Source organism: Gracilinanus agilis, chromosome 4 (genome assembly GCF_016433145.1).
Source record: "Gracilinanus agilis isolate LMUSP501 chromosome 4, AgileGrace, whole genome shotgun sequence".
In the NCBI taxonomy this organism is placed as follows: Eukaryota; Metazoa; Chordata; class Mammalia; order Didelphimorphia; family Didelphidae; genus Gracilinanus; species Gracilinanus agilis.
In genome coordinates, this window is record NC_058133.1 from 239,672,470 (window position 1) to 239,691,205 (window position 18,736).

At 36.5% G+C, this 18,736-nt stretch overlaps 1 protein-coding gene across 1 annotated transcript in view; it reads left to right on the forward strand.

The window, feature by feature from the left end:
• The first annotated feature begins 607 nt into the window (after positions 1-607).
• The window catches only part of DNAH9 (dynein axonemal heavy chain 9), an 858,849-nt gene continuing 840,720 nt past the window's right edge, over positions 608-18,736 (forward strand). The window contains exons 1-4 of the mRNA XM_044675179.1: positions 608-802; positions 5,983-6,179; positions 8,012-8,170; positions 10,036-10,166. Coding sequence (XP_044531114.1) covers positions 608-802; positions 5,983-6,179; positions 8,012-8,170; positions 10,036-10,166 — 682 coding nt within the window. The remainder of the gene's footprint in view (positions 803-5,982; positions 6,180-8,011; positions 8,171-10,035; positions 10,167-18,736) is intronic.

The following is an 18,736-nucleotide window of genomic DNA, read 5'->3' on the forward strand; positions in this document are numbered from 1 at the left end:
TAATGCCCATATTTACATTAAAACAAACAAACCAGTCTAGTTGCCATTACCTCAGATGTAGCTAGTATTTATGCTTTATTGCTTAAAAAGGCTTCAGGGCCTTGTGAATTAAGATGGCTAAAAAGTTACCCAAATCCATAATGCTTTCACCTTTCTTTCCCTTTCTCCCTTTTTTGCCCGCCCCATCCTTTCAACATTCCCTTAGCCAACTGAACCAGGAGGAGCTAGAAATCAGAGAGGGAAGTAGACTGGAAGGGCAGTGGGGGAGCGAAGAGAACTTGGGGGGAGGGGAGGAGAAGGAGGAGGAAGAGGAGGAGGGAAAGGCGGAGACAAGAAAGGGGAAAGGGAAGTTTCTTTGCCTCCATGGAAACCAGAATAGCAACAAACTGGAACTGGCAGCAGGATGCCGGTGAAGGTGGCGGCGGTGCCCTCCGAGGCTGAGGATGGAGATAGCGAGAAAGGGCCAGATCCTAGAATACGGCTGCTGGGCACCTACGTGATTCGGTGCTTGCGGCCGGCGGCGGGCGCCTGGAAGCGCTGTGCAAGCATGGCCGAATCTGATCAGCTGCTCCAGGCCTTCCTGGCAGGCAACTGCCCCCAAGAGCCGATGTTGGTGGTGCGGCCTGGGGGTGGGGGTCTGCAGCTGAGCTCCGGGCCTTACCCTGATCTGCCTCGAGCCAAAGCGCTGTTCTTCCTGCGCGGTTCCCCCAATCCCTCAGGACCCTTGGGCCCCAAAGGCGCAGTGCTCTGCGGGGAGCTGGCCCCGGCACCGTTGGAGCATCTGGCCACGCTGGTGGCTGAGGTGAGGGCACATAGGTCTCACACAGAGTCCGGGAAGGGCATGTGGGAAAGGAACCTCTGGGTGGCCTAGACCTGGAGGGTGTAAGGCAAGGCATGGATATAAATGGGCCGAAGTGGACAATCGATTGTAAATTATAGATTTTCATCGAGTTCTACTTTAGGGATCATTTAATCCTAGAACGAAACCTAGACAGACTGAGTAGAGGCTGTAAAGAGAAATTTAGGCTTTAAAGGGAAATCTGTGAAATGAGGGGTTGGAGGTGTTACTCTAACTCAAGAGCACTTTATAAAGTGGCACTGGAATTGTATCTTAGGGTGTAAGCCATCTGAGAGTGCGCTGAGCTCCAGCTGCTCCAGCTCCCTCCCCTTCTAAGTTTCCTTTCAGGTTTTTTTTTTTTTTTTTTTTTTTTGAAAGTATGAATGGGATCTGCTTTTTCCCTTTCTAATCTAGTCCCATCCCATTCTATTCTAGTTTAAGAGGAATGAATCTTATTGTCAGTATTTCATAATTGCTCATTTTTACTTTTATCCTACCGAGTTTCTAAACACCTTCCCAACTTTGTGTGACTCTTTTCCTGAACGTGAAGACTATTCTGGTTCTCTTGAGCTACTCCACAGTTTTGGAATCCAAATTAGAACGTAATGAGGATCATATGGGTGTTTTAGTGAACAGAGCCCCAGACCTGGTAACAGGGAGTTCCTGGGTCCAAATCTGGTCTGGGACATTTCCAAGCTGTGTGATGGAGGGAAAGTCACTTAACCTCATTTGCCTAGCCCTTACCACTCCTCTGCCTTGCAAAAGATATTAATCAATCCTAAGAAAGAAGGTGGAATACTTGTGGTCATAAAATGCAATTTAAAAAATCTGTATTTGTAAAATTTTAAAAGACCTAACTTATAATTAAAATAAAATTCTACTCCCATCTGGCCATTCAGTAAAGCAATTTCCTGAACCTGAAAAGTACCAATTGTCCTTAAATTAAGCTTTCTATGTCTCAGAGGAAAAGAAAGACAAAGCAAAAATTGGGACCAACCAAATTCCTGTCAGGCTTCCCTGTCATCTTAAAGAAACATGCCCAGTTTACATAAAACAGGTGTTATTACTACCACAAAAATAATCCATTTCCCCCCAGAATTGTGTGGAAGATAGAATGACTTTATGAGGTACCTTGGCCACCAAAATATTGTTACTCAATTTCATGATTTTATTGAAGAGTAAACAATTTTCTTGTTTCCTAGCTGACTTCCTTTCACGAAAGCAACTGTCTCTCAGTGACCCTAAACATTCCCATAATTCTTTCCCACAAAACATATCAATTGTCTTAACAAAATACATCTCAGATATTCGAACAATTTAATAAAGTTCCCTTAAGAAACCTACACAAGTTTTATACTTACAATAGGTCATAAACTTGTAGATATTCTTGACCACCCTCTCCCCTTTCTTACTAGGCATATTAATTAACTTTATATATATGATGTCTTAGAAGTCTAAATGTAGTTTAAAGCCAATTCATCCCCTTTAAGTTGTTGCAGCATGCAAGCATAGAAAAAAATACATATTATATTCATGTATATGTATTATGTCTATATATATATAAATGTATATCCATGTGAATTCTCTAAACATAGGCATATGTGGCTTCTAAGTATTCTGAACTTTCTAGATTTCTAGAATCTAATTCATTCCTTTCCTGCGGAGACTTCAATATCTGTCTTACTGGGAACAGAAGAAGGGCCATGGATGCTTCTAGAGGGATATCAGACTAGATTTACCATTTTTATCCTCCCTTTTTCCCTCCCTCTCCCATTCATATTGCTGGTATCACCATAGGTTCAGTACAAAAGAAGGTTCCCTAATTGTTTTTAAGAAGACAGATAGCCCTTAGCTTATACCAGTCAATGTAACTCATTTCCATTAAAAATGGAACATAAACCCATTTATCTAATCAAACAGAAATAGAAGATTGTCTAGAGATCAGTATATACCAGAAAATGTGCAAAAGTTAATGAGTCCTAGAGACGGGAGGTCCTAGGTTCAAATCCGGCCTCAGCCACTTCCTAGCTGTGTGACCCTGGGCAAGTCACTTGACCCCCATTGCCCACCCTTACCACTCTTCCACCTATGAGCTAATACACAGAAGTTAAGGGTTTAAAAAAAAACAAACAAAAAAAAGTTAATGAGTGTTTCAATTCAGAGTAAGATGAAATCTTGGCTCAGGCTAAGGGAGAGGGCCTGATCTCATCCAAGAGAAAGTTTTCTGAAATCTCTGGAGAGGCAAGTTAGAGATCAGTGATATCCTGTGGAGCAACCTTTATATGTCTGCAGCTTCCAAAGTCTTTTTCTCCATATGTATTTTACAAAGAAACTCAAACAAAATACCTCTTTTCCATGCAGCATTACATCAACTTATACAGTTATGTGGCATCATCTTATCATTCTCTCTGCAATTCAGTCATGTCTCCTTGTGCATAAGGGCAGCATGCAAAATGACCCAGGCTTGGTTGAAAGCCCAGTTACATAAATAAGAATTTTAAATTAACCCTTACCTTAGAGTCTTAGAATCAATACTGTGTATTGGTAAGGGCTAGGCAATGGGGGTTAAGTGACTTGCCCAGGGTCACACAGCTATGAAGTGTCTGAGATCACATTTGAACCTAGGTCTCTAGGCTAGCTCTCAATCCACTGCCACCCCACTGCCCCTGAACAACATTTTTTAATGTAATTTTTTTTGCTTCTCTTTTTTCCAGATTGTCTTTCTTGTCTATGTATTTGCATCCCTATCCTTTCTTTTGTTTCTTTACTGAAACTTCACTCCATGGATTCAAGTTTTTCTATTCTGCACATTATTTCTAGTATGGAGGCCATAAATTCCATTATTACAATTTTTACTTCTCATTAAAACCAATCAGAAACATCATGTGGTTCCATGCTCTTCTCAAAATCCATAGGACAGAAGTCTTATCTGGTATGGATGTTTCCTTTCTTTTGCAATATTTATTCATAGAAGAAGCCTGATCTCATTTTTTGCTTGTAACATTTTCTCTGCTGGTGTATCTGTTTATATTCAAGGTCTCTGAGTTTTCTTTATCCAGGAGGTCTGTGATTCAGTCTTTTCTTCCTTATTTCTCCCTATTGTTCTCTTTCTCACTCCTTTTCTTCTGGTGTGGTTTCCTGAGGATCTAGAATCTAGATCTCAAAATCTCCCAGTCTTCTCCTAGACTGAACTATTCACAGTTCACCAGCCTAGATCTCTGCCCCAAGTGACCATCTGTGGCCCAAATGGATACTAGGCTCTTAATCTAAAAATAAGTTAAAGTGCCACAGAGTCCTCTCCCCTCCACCCTACATAACATGTCCTCACCCATTCCCTCTGTTCCTCAGTTCTCTGGCCCAGAAGTACAGAGAACTACCTCACTGCTACTATCATAGCCTGGACAAATTTCTGCCATTTGGAGTTTAGAGCTTTATGGTGTTGGGAGGAGGCTGGGGTCAAGCTATAGAGCTGAGTTCTATTACAAGTCCAGACACTTGTCCTGTCCCATTTCCTCTGTCCCTCTGTTCTCCTGTTACATTGGATATCATATCCTCAGCAAATTTTTGCAAATTTTGAAGTTTAGATCTCCATGGTATGAGAAAAATATAAGAGGCACCAGGATGTGGGGTTGCTTTCTGTTGCAAGCCTTTGAGTCAAATGCTATTTGGTTAGCAGGCTACTGGAGTTTTGTGGGTGGTGGAGGAAGGGATACTGATTGAGAAAGAGTTAGAATTTTAATTTTCTTTGGTTCTTGCTGTCCTTGACCAAGGAGAGAACTGAAATTGCTTTATCTCTGGCACATAATTTCTATTTCAGAGAGACCTGAGAGGTTGTGAAGATCAAAGAAAATGTCTAGTTCTTCATCCTGTTAGTTACACAATCTAGAAGTCAACCCCACATTAGAATTCAGGAGTGAGAGGTATGCAGACTTCCCTGTTTATATAGTACTGCTAGTTCTCAAGCATTTCAGGTCACCCTTCCTTTGGTTGGGAAAAGAAATTCCTACATCCCAATTCTTACTTTATAAATGAATCCTTGGAGATCTGTGCTTATTTATTCACTAAACAAAACTTTATTGAATATTTACCTTGCAGAAGGCAGAGAGCTGCCCTCTACATTTTTATAATCTACTTGAAAAGACCTGAACTGTTCAATAACAATAGCTGTATTTTTGGTGAGTATCAAATGAATGGTGGAGAGAAAGGAGAAATAAAAAGGAAAAAAAATAGATCCCATGGGACTAGAGTAGTTGAAAATTGAAAGTGAGATTTGAACTAGTATTTGACCGAGAGCCAATTTGGTTAACCAGCCACTCTTTTTTTCAACTTATTGCAGTATATCAAAACCAATTTTTCAGTCCTCATTGTCCTCTAAAACATTTGACATTGTTAATCACTCTCTATTTCTATATAATCTCTCCTCTCTTGGCTTTAGACAACACATTCTCCTCACTCTTCTACCTATCTGTCCTACAGCTTCTATATCTCTTTTTCTGGCCCTTTGCCCTCTTTATAATCCTTTAAAGTAGGAAATTCCCAAAGATTATGCCTTCAGCTTGCTTCTGCTTCCATTATCTCCCATGGTAATCATTCCTATATCTTTATTTATCATTTCTATGCAGATAACTCTCAAAACCTACATTTCCAACCACTTTCAAGACATCTTTGTTTAAATTTCCTACCTCAGACTTGGCATATACAAACCTGAATATATTAATTTTTGAAACGTATTCAATCTTCTGACTTAATTTTTGTCATTTGTGTTTACAACATTAATATTATTTTGAACTCTTCCCTCTTCTTTCCCTCTCATGTCTAATTGACTGTCAGTGTAACATCTTTCTAATCTGTTCCTTTCTCTCTATTACCATACCATTACACTTGTGTAAGCCTTCATTATCACTGATTTGAACTATTGAAATAACCTCCCAAGAAATTTATACTCTTCCTTTTTCTTCTCTCTCTTTTCTTCACATTATTTCATATCCTTTTCACCCATTTTTCATAATTTGAGATATGGTTACAGCATTATTCAGAATTATGTACTGGATTAAAACTGAGCTATTGGATATTATGTATACTACTATATGTTCTTTGTTCCCTTTACTTGATATAGCTGTTCATTTGATCTGTTCATGTTACAGGTAGTGATGCCTGTCCTGACCAATGAAAAGAATCACCAAGACTGGCCAAATGTCATATATCAGGATGTAAGACGACACATCCACCACCTTCAGAGTGACCTCATTGTTTTCCTGGGTCAAGTGACAGGAAAAACATTGCTGCCTCTTCCAGTAGTCTCAGAAAACATGGAATGTATGGATTATGAAAATGAAAAAGGGTAAGTATAATGTGTTAGTTTTGGCCTCTTGATATGCAGTAGATATTGGCTTTTGTCTTACTCAGAATGTTCTTTGAGATCTTTAATAAAATCTTAGCATTAGAAGGTAGGAACCTTAGAGATCATCTAATCCAACCTTCTCGCCCCTAACTGATTCAGGAATTTCTTCTATGGCAGTGCTCGACAGGGAATTACCTAGTTTTCATTTGTCTTAAGATCATCATCTCTTATGGCATCTTATTACACTGGTGACTAGCTCTGACTGCTAGAAAATTCTACCTAATGTTAAATAGAAATGTAATTTCCTTTTTTTTTTTTAATTTTTAAACCCTTGTACTTCGGTGTATTGTCTCATAGGTGGAAGATTTGTAAGGGTAGGCAATGGGGGTCAAGTGACTTGCCCAGGGTCACACAGCTGGGAAGTGGCTGAGGCCGGGTTTGAACCTAGGACCTCCTGTCTCTAGGCCTGACTCTCACTCCACTGAGCTACCCAGCTGCCCCTGTAATTTCCTTTTAAATTATAACCATTGACCTTTGTTCTAGACTTTAGAGCTACAGGGAATTCTTTCTTTCATGTAGCAACTAAGAATTTTAAATTAGCTCTTACATCTTCATGCCTCCCTAAGTCAATGCATCTTTTTTGTGCTAGAGTATCTGTGTGTTAGAGAGACTTGAAGAAAAAAGACATGAACACAAAGTTCAAATACATTTTGATTGTTATTTTCTTAGTTTCTTGACCAGAAACTCTGCATAATGAGGAGGCCAGGATATGTAATTGGATAGCAGTAGACATCACTTTATTCAATTTAATAAATATTTTAACCACATATCAATCACTTAATAAACATTTATTAATAGCTACAATGTGCCAGGTATCATGCTAAGCAATAGAGATACAAAGAAAATCAAAATATAGTTTCAGCTCTTAAGAAGCTCATAGTATAATTAGAGAGACAACATAAACAATTGTGAACAAACATCTTCCAGATAATTGAAAGCAGCTACTGAAGTAAAGTAAATGATTAAAACTAAAACTGGTCAACTGACCCCCACCCTGTATACCTGCTTGTTGTGTAACTACAGAATGTTCCCGGCAAAGTTCCAGAAATTAGAAGGTCCCCAACTATGTCTGCACCCCACCATCTTCGGGGCAAAAGTCCTGTTTCCTCATCTTCAAAGCAAAACCTTGTAAGCACCAGACCGAGACCCTGTCTTCAAAGTGAAGACCTGTTTTCTCATAAGCATTAAACCGAAACCCTGAAACATATATAAACTCCATCCTGATTACATCACTTTGGAGCTCCTTGGCTGAGCTCCCCTAGTGCATGCTAGAAATAAAGACTTCCTTTTGCTTGGATTGCATTGTCTCTATATGTTCCTTGGGTGGTCAATTACTCGGACCCTAACACGACCGTATTAAGAAGTTTTCATTCTGAATGGATCATAGTTAGGGTCCCATATAGTCCCATTCTAGTCTCTTCACATTAATGAAGTTTAATATGTGTATATTGTTGTCAATGATGAGTTCGTCTTTTTCTAATTTTTCAACAAATAATATTAATGTGCAAACCACTGTGCTGAATGTTATTGCCCCTGCCTTTATGCATCTTAGAGTTATCTTAAGTAGATTGTCAACTCTTGAAAAGTAGGGTCATATTTGGGGGGAGAGCAGCAAGAGAACATATAAGTTTATATTTCCTCTTCCTTAGTGCCTCACCTTGTACCTTATGGGTGCTTCATTAAAAAAATAAATCTTTACTTCTGAAGTTAAATATGCCCAGACAAATGTGTGTTTTCCCAGTTTTTGCAAGGGTTCTTTTTTCTATTTACAGCCTGGATTTCACAGATAAGTCAATTGTCTATGCTATTGAGTCCACAGTGATCAAATGGAGCCACCAGATTCAAATAGTATTAAAGAGAGAGTCTTCAGAGCCACTCTTGCAGGGAAAAAATCCCACCCCAGAAGTGGAGCTGGAATTCTGGAAGAGAAGGTAAATGTAGGGAACTTATACATATGGAGAAGAGACAGAGTTATTGTCCATTTGGGGTAATTAGCAAACACACATTGATGCTTTTCATTATTTTCCATGATTTACCCCTATCTATGAAGAAAATATATTCTTACCAGGATTCAAATCCTTTGAAATACTAAAATGTGAATGAATACTCTACTTTCTTCAAAGAGATACCATTGTTTTGTTTTGTTTTTTGGTACCCATCAGAATTATCCTTTGGCATTTCTCCAAAATTCATTCCATTATATGTGTATTTTCACTTCCTTTGAACATTTTCATACTGACACAAATGTAACCCTAAGCTTTTCCTTTTCTCCCTTCTACTAAGGACAGAGAAGTCATTAATTCTATATGATCAAGAACCTATCAATCAATAAGCATTTGTTAAACATGTACTGTGTGCCATACCCTATGCCAGACTCTGCAGATATAAAACAATCAATGTTATTCAAAGGGAGCTTTCATTCTAATGAAGAAGAAAAGAACTAATATATGTAAATACAGAATAAATTAAAGAGAATAAGCATAAATAATTTTTTTAAAAGTTAAATATAAGGTTGGAGGTAAGAAAGACACTAAAAGTTGGGTGCATTTATGTAGTTGTGCTTGTCTTAATTTCTTTCTGGGAGGAAGGTGGAAGTGAAGAGAGAATATACTTACATACAAAGATATGGAATGAGAGATCTGTGAAAAACAGGAAGAATATCAATTTGGCTGAATTACAGAATGTGAGAGAGATAATGTTAAGTGAGGTTGGAAAGATGGGTTTGGCCTAGGTTGTAAAGTACTTTAGAAGGTAAATGTATATTTTATGCTCAAGCCAACAAGGAATAACTGGAGTTGATTAAATAGTTAAAATAAAAAAATGTAAAGATCTGCATTTAAAAGAAAAATCACTTTGGCAACCATATTGAGGATGGACTGAAATGGTGAAAGTCTTGAAGTAGGGAAAGCACTTGGGAAACTGTTGTAGTAAGAAGGGTTTGAATGACAGAGATGTTGAAATATAAAAATAAAAATTTAGCAATGGATTGGCAAGAGAGTGAGGACCCAAGGGTAATACCAAGATGATGAACCTTTTAAAGTAGAAGAAGTGACATATCAGTAGAAATAAGGATGTTTGGAGGGGGCTAGGCTGGGAAGTAGGGAAGATAATGAATTAAATCGCATTCATAATGAATTTGAGATGTTTCCACAACATCCAGTGTTAAATATCCAATAGACAATTAATTATGGAGTGTAGATTTGTAAATCATTTGCATGGGGATGATGGTGAAATCCATAAGAACTGATGAAACAACTAGAGAGACAACATAGAGAAAAGAACAAGGCCAGAGGACAGAATCTTGGGCTATGACCACAATTAAGGGGTATGATATGAGTTTTGAATCAGCAAAGGAGATGGAGAAGGAATTATAAGACAGGTAGGAAGAAGAACCAGAGGAGAGTGATGTAATTAAAACTAAGAGAGAAGAGAGTATCTACAAGGAGAGAGTGATTATGGAGAGTTGTGATTTCTGCTCTTCCCCCAACTTTCTAATTTCTCTCTTTTTCTTTTTCATCCTGTTTGACATGTTAAGAGCAGTGCCTTAAGCAGATACTATTACCTCTTGGAATTGCACCTTGGATATCAAGTTCATTACACAAGATTTTATTGTCAATGTCCTATAAACCAATGATTATATTACTTCTAGGAATGGATCATTCTCTTTGGGTAGGCATTGATATAGAGTTCTACAGAGGTATCATTGTATCATCTGCATTTATATCAATATAAGCAGTACATCTGTCACTAATTTTTTGGTATTCATCTTTGGAATCTCTCTGCTGTGGTATTTTAGGTGTGATGATCTGGAATATATTTATAATCAGCTGAGAGCCATAAAGGTGAGGGGCATGGCTGCACTTTTAAATAGACTTCAGAGCAGCTACTTTGCAACCTTCAAAGCCATGTTCAAAGATGTAATAGCAGGTGAGTTTCAGCAATAAATTTCATGACAATATGACATAGAAATCTGATTTTAAATGACAAGTATTGTTCAGTGAAGCCCACTGGATTTGGAGTCAGAACCTTGCTTTAGATCTCACTTATGACCTTTGTGAACTTAGAAAAGTAATTTCTTTTCTGTAAACCTCAGTTTCCTTACTTTCAAAGTGAAAAACGTAGACTTAGTTGCCTCTTAGTTTATTTTCCAACTGATCCTATGAGTCTGACCTAGCTAGTTAGCCACCTAACTCAGATTTCCTGATTTCTGAAAGGCAAGTGTATTTTCCAGAATACTCTATTTTTTTCTATTGCTTTTCTTACTAACACAAAGAAAATAACCATTGCATCCTAGAACATAATCAGTTATGATATGTCTAGAAATAGTGACTGTTATCACATATGGGCTGTCTCCAAAAATAATTGTTACATAAAAGCCAGTTTCTGATGTGTTAGTTTTTGTGGAGATAACAATCCTGGTTTCTCAAAAGTTATATGCCTATGAAATGTGAGTTCTGTTAGTCTTGTAAGGTCCTAAGAAACCAAAACACATTTAAGTATAGGCCTTGTGATAGGTTGTGTCTTTTGTCAAATGGCTGGCCTTGATAATTAAATTTGGTTAAGTTTATTACTAGATGATTTGCCACCAAGTTATGAATATGGGGAGAAACTCATGAAACAACCTAATGAAGACGATTACAGATTTGTATTTTTTTGCCAAGGAAAATTGGCCTTCCTGATGAAGAAACCACGAAGATAAACTCTGTATTTTAGAGAAAATGGATATCAGATAACTATACCAAGGCTTCCAAACCTACTACAAAATGTGACGATTTGATTACCTTTTTTGCTTGCTCCTAAAACAAAATATATAAGATTTTTAAAAATTTAAATATTTTATTCCTTGGAAAAATTTTCCATGGTTACATGATTCTTGTTTTTACTTTCCCCTTCACCACCACCCCCATATCCAATGCACATTTCCACTGGTTTTAAAATTTGTGATCAATCAAGACTTATTTACATATTATTGATAGTTACATTGGTGTGGTCGTTTTGGGTCTACATCCCCAACCATGCCTGCATCAACCCATGTGTTCAAACAGTTGTTTTTCTTCTGTGTTTCCACTGCTGCAGTTCTTCCTCTGAATGTGGATAGTGTTCTTTACCATAAGTCCCTCAGAATTGTCCTGGGTCATTGCTTTGCAATCAGTAAAGTCCATTACATTTGATTTAACTACAGTGTATCAGTCTCTGTGTACAATGTTCTTCTGGCTCTGCTTCTTTCACTCTGCATCAATTCCTGGAGGTCTTTCCAGTTCACCTGGCATTCCTCCAGTTTATTATTCCTTTGAGCACAATAGTATTCCATCATCAGCATATACCACAATTTGTTCAGCCATTCCTCAATTGAAGGGTATTCCCTCATTTTCCAGTTTTTTTGCCACCACAAAAAGCATAGCTATAAATACTTTTGTACAACTCTGTTTATCTATGATCTCTTTGGGGTACAAACCCAGCAATGCTATAGCTGGATCAAAGGGCAGGCAATCTTTTAGAGCCCTTTGGGTATAGTTCCAAATTGCCTTCCAGAATGGTTGGATCAGTTCACAACTCCACCAGCAATGCATTAATGTCCCAATTTTGCCACATCCCCTCCAACATTCATTACTCTCCCCTGCTATCATTTTAGCCAATTTACTAGATGTGAGGTGGTACCTCAGACTTGTTTTCATTTGCATTTCTCGAATTATAAGAGATTTAGAACACTTTCTCATGTGCTTATTGATACTTTTGATTTCCTTATCTGAAAATTGCCTGTTCATATCCCTTGTCCATTTATTAATTGAGGAATGGCTTGATTTTTTACACAATTGATTTAGCTCTTTGTATATTTTAGTAATTAGACCCCTCTAAGAGTTTTTTGTTATAAAGATTTTTCCCAGTTTCTTATTTACCTTCTGATTTTGTTATTTTTTGTACATTGTTATTGTTTGTACAAAAGCTTTTTTAATTTAATACAATCAAAATTATTTCTTTCACATTTTGTAATTTTTTCTAACTCTTGGTTGGTTTTAAAAATTTCCATTTCCCATAGGTATACTATTCTATATTCACCTAATTTTCTTATAGTTTCCTTCTTTATATTTAAGTCATTCAAACATTCTGAATTTATCTTGGTGTAGGGGGTGAAATGTTGATCTAAACCTAATCTCTCCCATATTATTTTCCAATTTTCCCAGCATTTTTTGTCAAATAGTGGATTTTTATCCCAAAAGTTGGGCTTTTTCGGTTTATCATACACTATCTTGCTGACATCACTTACCCCAAGTCTATTACACTGATCCTTCCTTCTGTCTCTTAGCCAGTACCATATTGTTTTGATGACTGTTGCTTTATAGTATAGTTTAAAATCTGGTACTACTAAGACACCTTTCTTCATGTTTTTTTTTTCATGATTTCCCTTGATATTCTTGATTATTTGTTCTTCCAAATGAACTTCGTTATAGTTTTTTCTAATTCAGTAAAAAAGTTTTTTGGTAGTTTGATAGGTATGACACTAAAAAGGTAAATTAATTTGGGTAGAATGGTCATTTTTATTATGTTAGCTTGTTCTACCCATGAGCAATCAATGTTTTTCCAATTGTTTAGATCTAGTTTAATTGTTTGGAAAGTGCTTTGTAATTGTGTTCATATAATTCCTGTTTTTGTTTTGGTAGATAGATTTCTAAGTATTTTATATTGGCTAGGGTGATTTTAAAAGGTGTTCTATTTCTGTTTCTTGCTGCTGTGATGTGTTGGAAATATATAGAAATGCTGATGATTTGTGTGCATTTATTTTGTATCCTGCAACTTTGCTAAAGTTGTTGATTATTTCTACCAGCTTCTTAGTTGATTCTCTAGGATTTTTTAAGTAGACCATCATATCATCTACAAAGATTGATAGCGTGGTCTCCTAAATGCCTATTTTAATACCTTCAATTTCTTTTTCTTCTCTAATTGCTACTGCTAGTGTTTCTAGTATAATGTTAAATAATAGAGGTGATAGTGGGCATCCTTGTTTCATGCCTGATCATATTGGGAAGGCTTCTAATTTATCCCCATTGCAGATGATGTTTATTGATGGTTTTAGATATATCCTGTTTATTATTTTTAGGAAAGGTCCTTCTATTCCTATACTTTCTAGTGTTTTCAGTAGCAATGGATGTTGTATTTTGTCAAAGGCATCTTTCGAAATAATCATGTGGTTTTTGTTGATTTGCTTATTGATATTGTCAATTATGTGAATGGTTTTCCTAATGTTGAACCATCCTTGCATTCCTGGTATAAATCCCATGTGATCATAATGGATAACCCTCTTGATCACTTGCTTGAGTTTTTTGCTAGTATTCTATTTAAGATTTTTGCATCTATGTTCATTAAGCAGATTGGTCTGTAGTTTTCTTTCTGTTTTTGATATACCTGGCTTTGGGATGAGTACCATATTTGTATCATAAAAAGGAATTTTGCAGAACTCCTTCTTTGCTTATTATGTCAAATAGTTTGTATAGTATTGGAATTAGTTGTTCTTTGAATGTTTGATAGAATTCACTTGTGAATCCATCAGGCCCTGGCGATTTTTTCTTAGGGAGTTCCTTGATGACTTGTTCAATCTCTTTTTCTGATTTGGGATTATTTAAGTATTCTATTTCTTCTACTTTTAATCTAGGCAATTCATAGTTTTGTAAATATTCATCTATCTCACCTATATTGCCATATAATTGGACAAAATAGTTTTTAATGATTGCCTTGATTTCCTCTTCATTAGAGGTGAGGTCTCCCTTTTCATTTTTGATACTGATGATTTGGTTTTCTCCTTTCCTTTTTTTAATAAGATTGACCAGTACTTTGTCAATTTTTTTGTTTTTTTTTCAAAGTACCAGCTTCTAGTCTTATTTATTAATTCAATTGTTCTTTTACTTTCAGTTTTATTGATTTTTCCTTTAATTTTGGTAATCTCTAATTTGGTCTTTAGCTGGGGATTTTTAATTTCTTCCCTTTATAGATTTTTAATTTGCATGCCCAGTTCATTGACCTTTGCCCCCTCTAATTTGTTATTACATGCACTCAAGAATATAAATTTTCTCCTGAGTACTGCCTTAGCTTCATCCCACAGAGTTTGGTAGGATGTCTCATCATCGTCATTCTCTTCAATGAAATTGTTGATTGTTTCTGTGATTTCTTCTTTAACTAACTGGTTTTGGAAAATCATCTTGTTTAATTTCCAATTAGTTTTTGATTTGCCTGTCCATGTATTAATTTTATTGCATAATGATCTGAAAAGGTTACATTTATTGCATTTGTTTGCAATGTTTCTATGTCCTATTACATGGTCAATCTTTGTGAATATACCATGTGCAGCTGAAAAGAAGGTGTATTCCTTTTTGTCCCTATTTATTTTTCTCCACATTATGTATTAAATCTAATTTTTTTAGGCATTCATTCACCTCTCTTATCCCTTTCTTATTCATTTTTTGGTTCGATTCATCTAGAGCTGAAGGAGGGATATTTAGATCTCCCAAAAGTATCGTTTTACTATCTATTTCCTTCTTGAGCTCTGCCAGTTTCTCCTTTAGGAATTTGGATGTTATACCATTTGGTGCATACATATTGAGTACTGTTATTTCCTCATTGTCTATAATGCCTTTTATTAGGATGTAATTACCTTCCCTGTCTCTTTTATATAATAATATCTATTTTTACTTTGGCTTTGTCAGAAATCATGATCTCCACTCCTGCCTTCTTTTTCTCATTTGAACCCCCCAAAATTTTGCTCAAGCCCTTTACTTTAAACCTGTGTATGTCCACTTACATCATATGTGTTTCTTGTAGACAACATATGGTAGGATTTTGGTTTCTAATCCACTCTGCTATTTGCTTCATTTTTATGGGAAAGTTCATCCCATTCACATTAAGAGTTATAATTATCAATTGTGTATTCCCCAACATTTTGGTATCCTCTTTTAGTTCCATCCCTTCTTCTTAGGCTATTTCCTTTTATACCAGTGGTTTGTTTTAGACCAGTCCCCCTTGTCCCCTCCCATGGTTTACTTCCCTTTCTACCCCCTCCCTTATTATTCCCCTATTTTTATTTTTTAAGACCTAATGAATTCTTTTTTTGTGTGTGTAATAGAATATCCTATTTTTCTTTTTCATTCAAGTTTCTCTTGGTGTTCTCTACTATTCATCCCCCTCTTTCCCACCCACCCCCTTATCATCTTAGACCATTTAGTACTCCAACCTCTCCTTGTGAATAATTCTTCTAATTACTATAATAGTGTATACTATAATAGTGAATAGAGTTTACTACAGAGAATTACACATAACATTTCTCCATATAGGGATACAAATAATTAGATTTTATTGAAGCCCTTAAAGAGGCAAATTTAAAAATAAGAGTTTTCTTTCTTTTCCCTCTGTTTCTTATTTACCTTTTCATGTTTCTCTTGTTTTTCGTGGTTGGATATTGAACTTTCCGTTTAGTCCTGGTCTTTTCTGTGAAAATACTTGGAAATCTTCCATCTTGTTGAATGCCTATACTTTCCCCTGGAAGTATATAGTCAGTTTTGATGCGTAGGTGATCCTTGGTTGTAGACCCAGTTCTCTTGCTTTTCTGAATATCATATTCCAAACCTTGTGGTCTTGTAGTGTGGAGGCTGACAGATCCTGTGTGATCCTGATTGGTGCTCCTTGATATCTGAATTATCTCTTTCTGGCTTCTTGTAAGATTTTTTCTTTTACTTGAAATCTCTTGAATTTGGCTATTATATTCCTGGGGGGTTGTCTTTTCTTGGTCTAGTGTAGAGGGTGATACGTGGATCCTTTCAATGTCTATATTGCCCTCTTGTTGTAGAACTTCAGGGCAATTTTGCTGAATAATTTCTTTTCGCATGGAGTCCAAATTTCTATTGAATTCTGCTATTTCAGGAAGACCAATGATTCTCAAATTGTCTCTTCTAGACCTGTTTTCTTGATCTGTCAATTTCTCAGTGAGATATTTCATGTTTCCTTCTATTTTATCAGTCTTTTGACTTTGCTTTATTTGTTCTTGCTGTTTTTGAGAGATCATTGGCTTCTACTTGCCCAATTCTGGTCTTTAGAAACTGGTTTTCTGTTATAATCTCATGATTTTCCTTTTCGGTTTGGCCTATCCTGTTTTCCATCTGTTTAACTTTGGTTTCCAATTGGGAGTTTTTGTTTTAACCTGTTAATTTCCTTTTGAGCGATTTCCCACTTCTCTTTCCAAATTTCTCTTCCATCTTTCTCATGATCTCAGATTTGAACTCTTCAAGAGCTTGTGACCAATTTTGATTTTTGGGGGGAAGGTTTTGGATGTGATTACTTGTTTGTTCTCCCCTGCTGTTTGCTCTGTTATCTGTATTTTTTCTCTGTCAATGTTGTCGTGTGTTAAATATTTCTTCTTGATCTTTCTCTTTTGGGATTCTTGTGATTGGCTTGCCATTGTTATTATTTATTTCTCAGTTGGAAGTCTGGGTGAGGCAGACAGGCTCTTGCTTATGGAATTGTGGGGCAGTTTTCGCCTGAGTCATGGGGCCATGAGCCCTCTCTGCTTTATCTTCACGCCCATGGTCTGTCTGCACTCTTTAGGCTCCTGAGGTCTCAGGTCTAGTTGTTCTCAGGGTGCCAGAAACAGTGTCAGGGAGCTGCTTCCACAGTCATGCACCCCTCTGCTCTGAGTCCCCACCCAAGTTCCGCACTTACGTCCACGGCTGCATTTGGGTCCACGCCTGAGCTCAAGGTCTGTGTTCAAAGTCTGGTTCTTTAGCCTCTTGGAGTCTTAAGTCTTGCTGTTCTCAGGAGCAGGCCCTGGTGAGCTGCCAAGAATTTAATAAATGCCCTAAATTTGCTCTAACTCTTGTGTGCTGGCTTTGGCCCTGTAAGTGGTATGGGGGGTGAGGGGGTTGCTCAGCTCATGTTTTAGTGAGAGCTATCTCACCCCCTTATAGCAATGAAATGCCCCGATCCCACATTCCTTCAAAGCTGCTGCCCTGTTGTGGGGTCCCTTCATTCATCTGGATTTGTTTTTATGTCCTCTTGAGGAGTCCTGTATTTGTGGGTTAGGAGAGGTTAAACAGCTGCTTTTTACACTGCCGCCATCTTAACCTGGAAGTCATATACAATTTTTAAAAGAGATTAATTATGGCTATAGTTTCAAATTTAACGTAGTTATCTATCTAGACAGAAATGGCCATAGATTATGACTTTTAGTTACAGTCATAATAATGGTATAGCCATATTTCCCAATTCTGCTGCTTTCACCTTGGCCTGTAGAGCACTTCCTATGGCAAGGGAAAAAAGATTAGCTCTTTCCTTCATATTCTGTTACATCCCCTCTTTAAGAATTTTTAAGTGCAATACACACTTAGGTCAACTGTATAGGACCAACCACATAGAAAACTACACATATACAGGTGCGCTATTATAGGTACACAGACTACATAGTAAAGCTTTGCCAAATTTAAGAAAAAATTCTTCTTTAGAAATGCCACAGATTTGATTCCTCTAGCCAACTATATAATTTCAATCTATTCCTAAACAAAATCCTTCTAAAATCCCTACTGTGAGAAGTATTTGCTCAATTTCTAGTATAAAGGAATGTCTAAATACTAAAACAAAAGTAGCCTATGGAGACAGTTTAAAAGGGTAAAAAATACTTCTATGCTTTTTTTCCAGCCTCCCATTTGCAGAAAATGCAAAGGTCATTGCTAGCCTTCGTAATAAATGAATTGTGCTTAGAATTTTGTCATTTGGAATTTCTTTTGCAACAAACGAGATAAAAATCAATTAAGGGAAAATTACATGAGAATGAGATTGATAGAGATACACAATTGCTAGTCTTAGCTGAGAATATGAATGAGATGACTCACTGATAAGAGAGAGAAGGGTAACAAAACCTATTAGAAAGCCAAATACAACATTTTAATTACAAGAAATGTACTTGAAACAGAAAGATACACAACTAAAATAAGGCACTAAAATAAAAATCTTCATTTCAGGTAATTTTTTAAAAAATCAGAGGTAGTAATAGTGATCTCAAGCCAGGCAACAGTAAAAATAGACTTGATTAAAAGAAATAAAGAGGAAAACTACAACATGCTTAATGGACTAATGGAATAAAATGAAATAAAAGTAAATTAATATTAGCATTTTATTAAATGTGGGTTTACATATACAAGTGGGTGCATGTAAGAGATACCAAATAACAGAGCCTCTAATGAAAAAGTTAATCCATTTACAGGAGGAAAACAACAGTAAAATTATAATAGTTAAATATTGCAATGTACTCCTTTCAGACCTACAGAAATTTAATCAGGAGATAAATAAAACAGAAGACCTGAATTAAATTTTAGAGAAGTAAAATACATCCGTAGATGAATGGAAACAGAAATAAACACACATCTCACTTGTGCATTAAACTTTTTTTTTAAGTTTCATCATGTAGTAGGGCTTTAAAACCTTATAAAACAAATGCAGACAAAGATATTATATACATATTT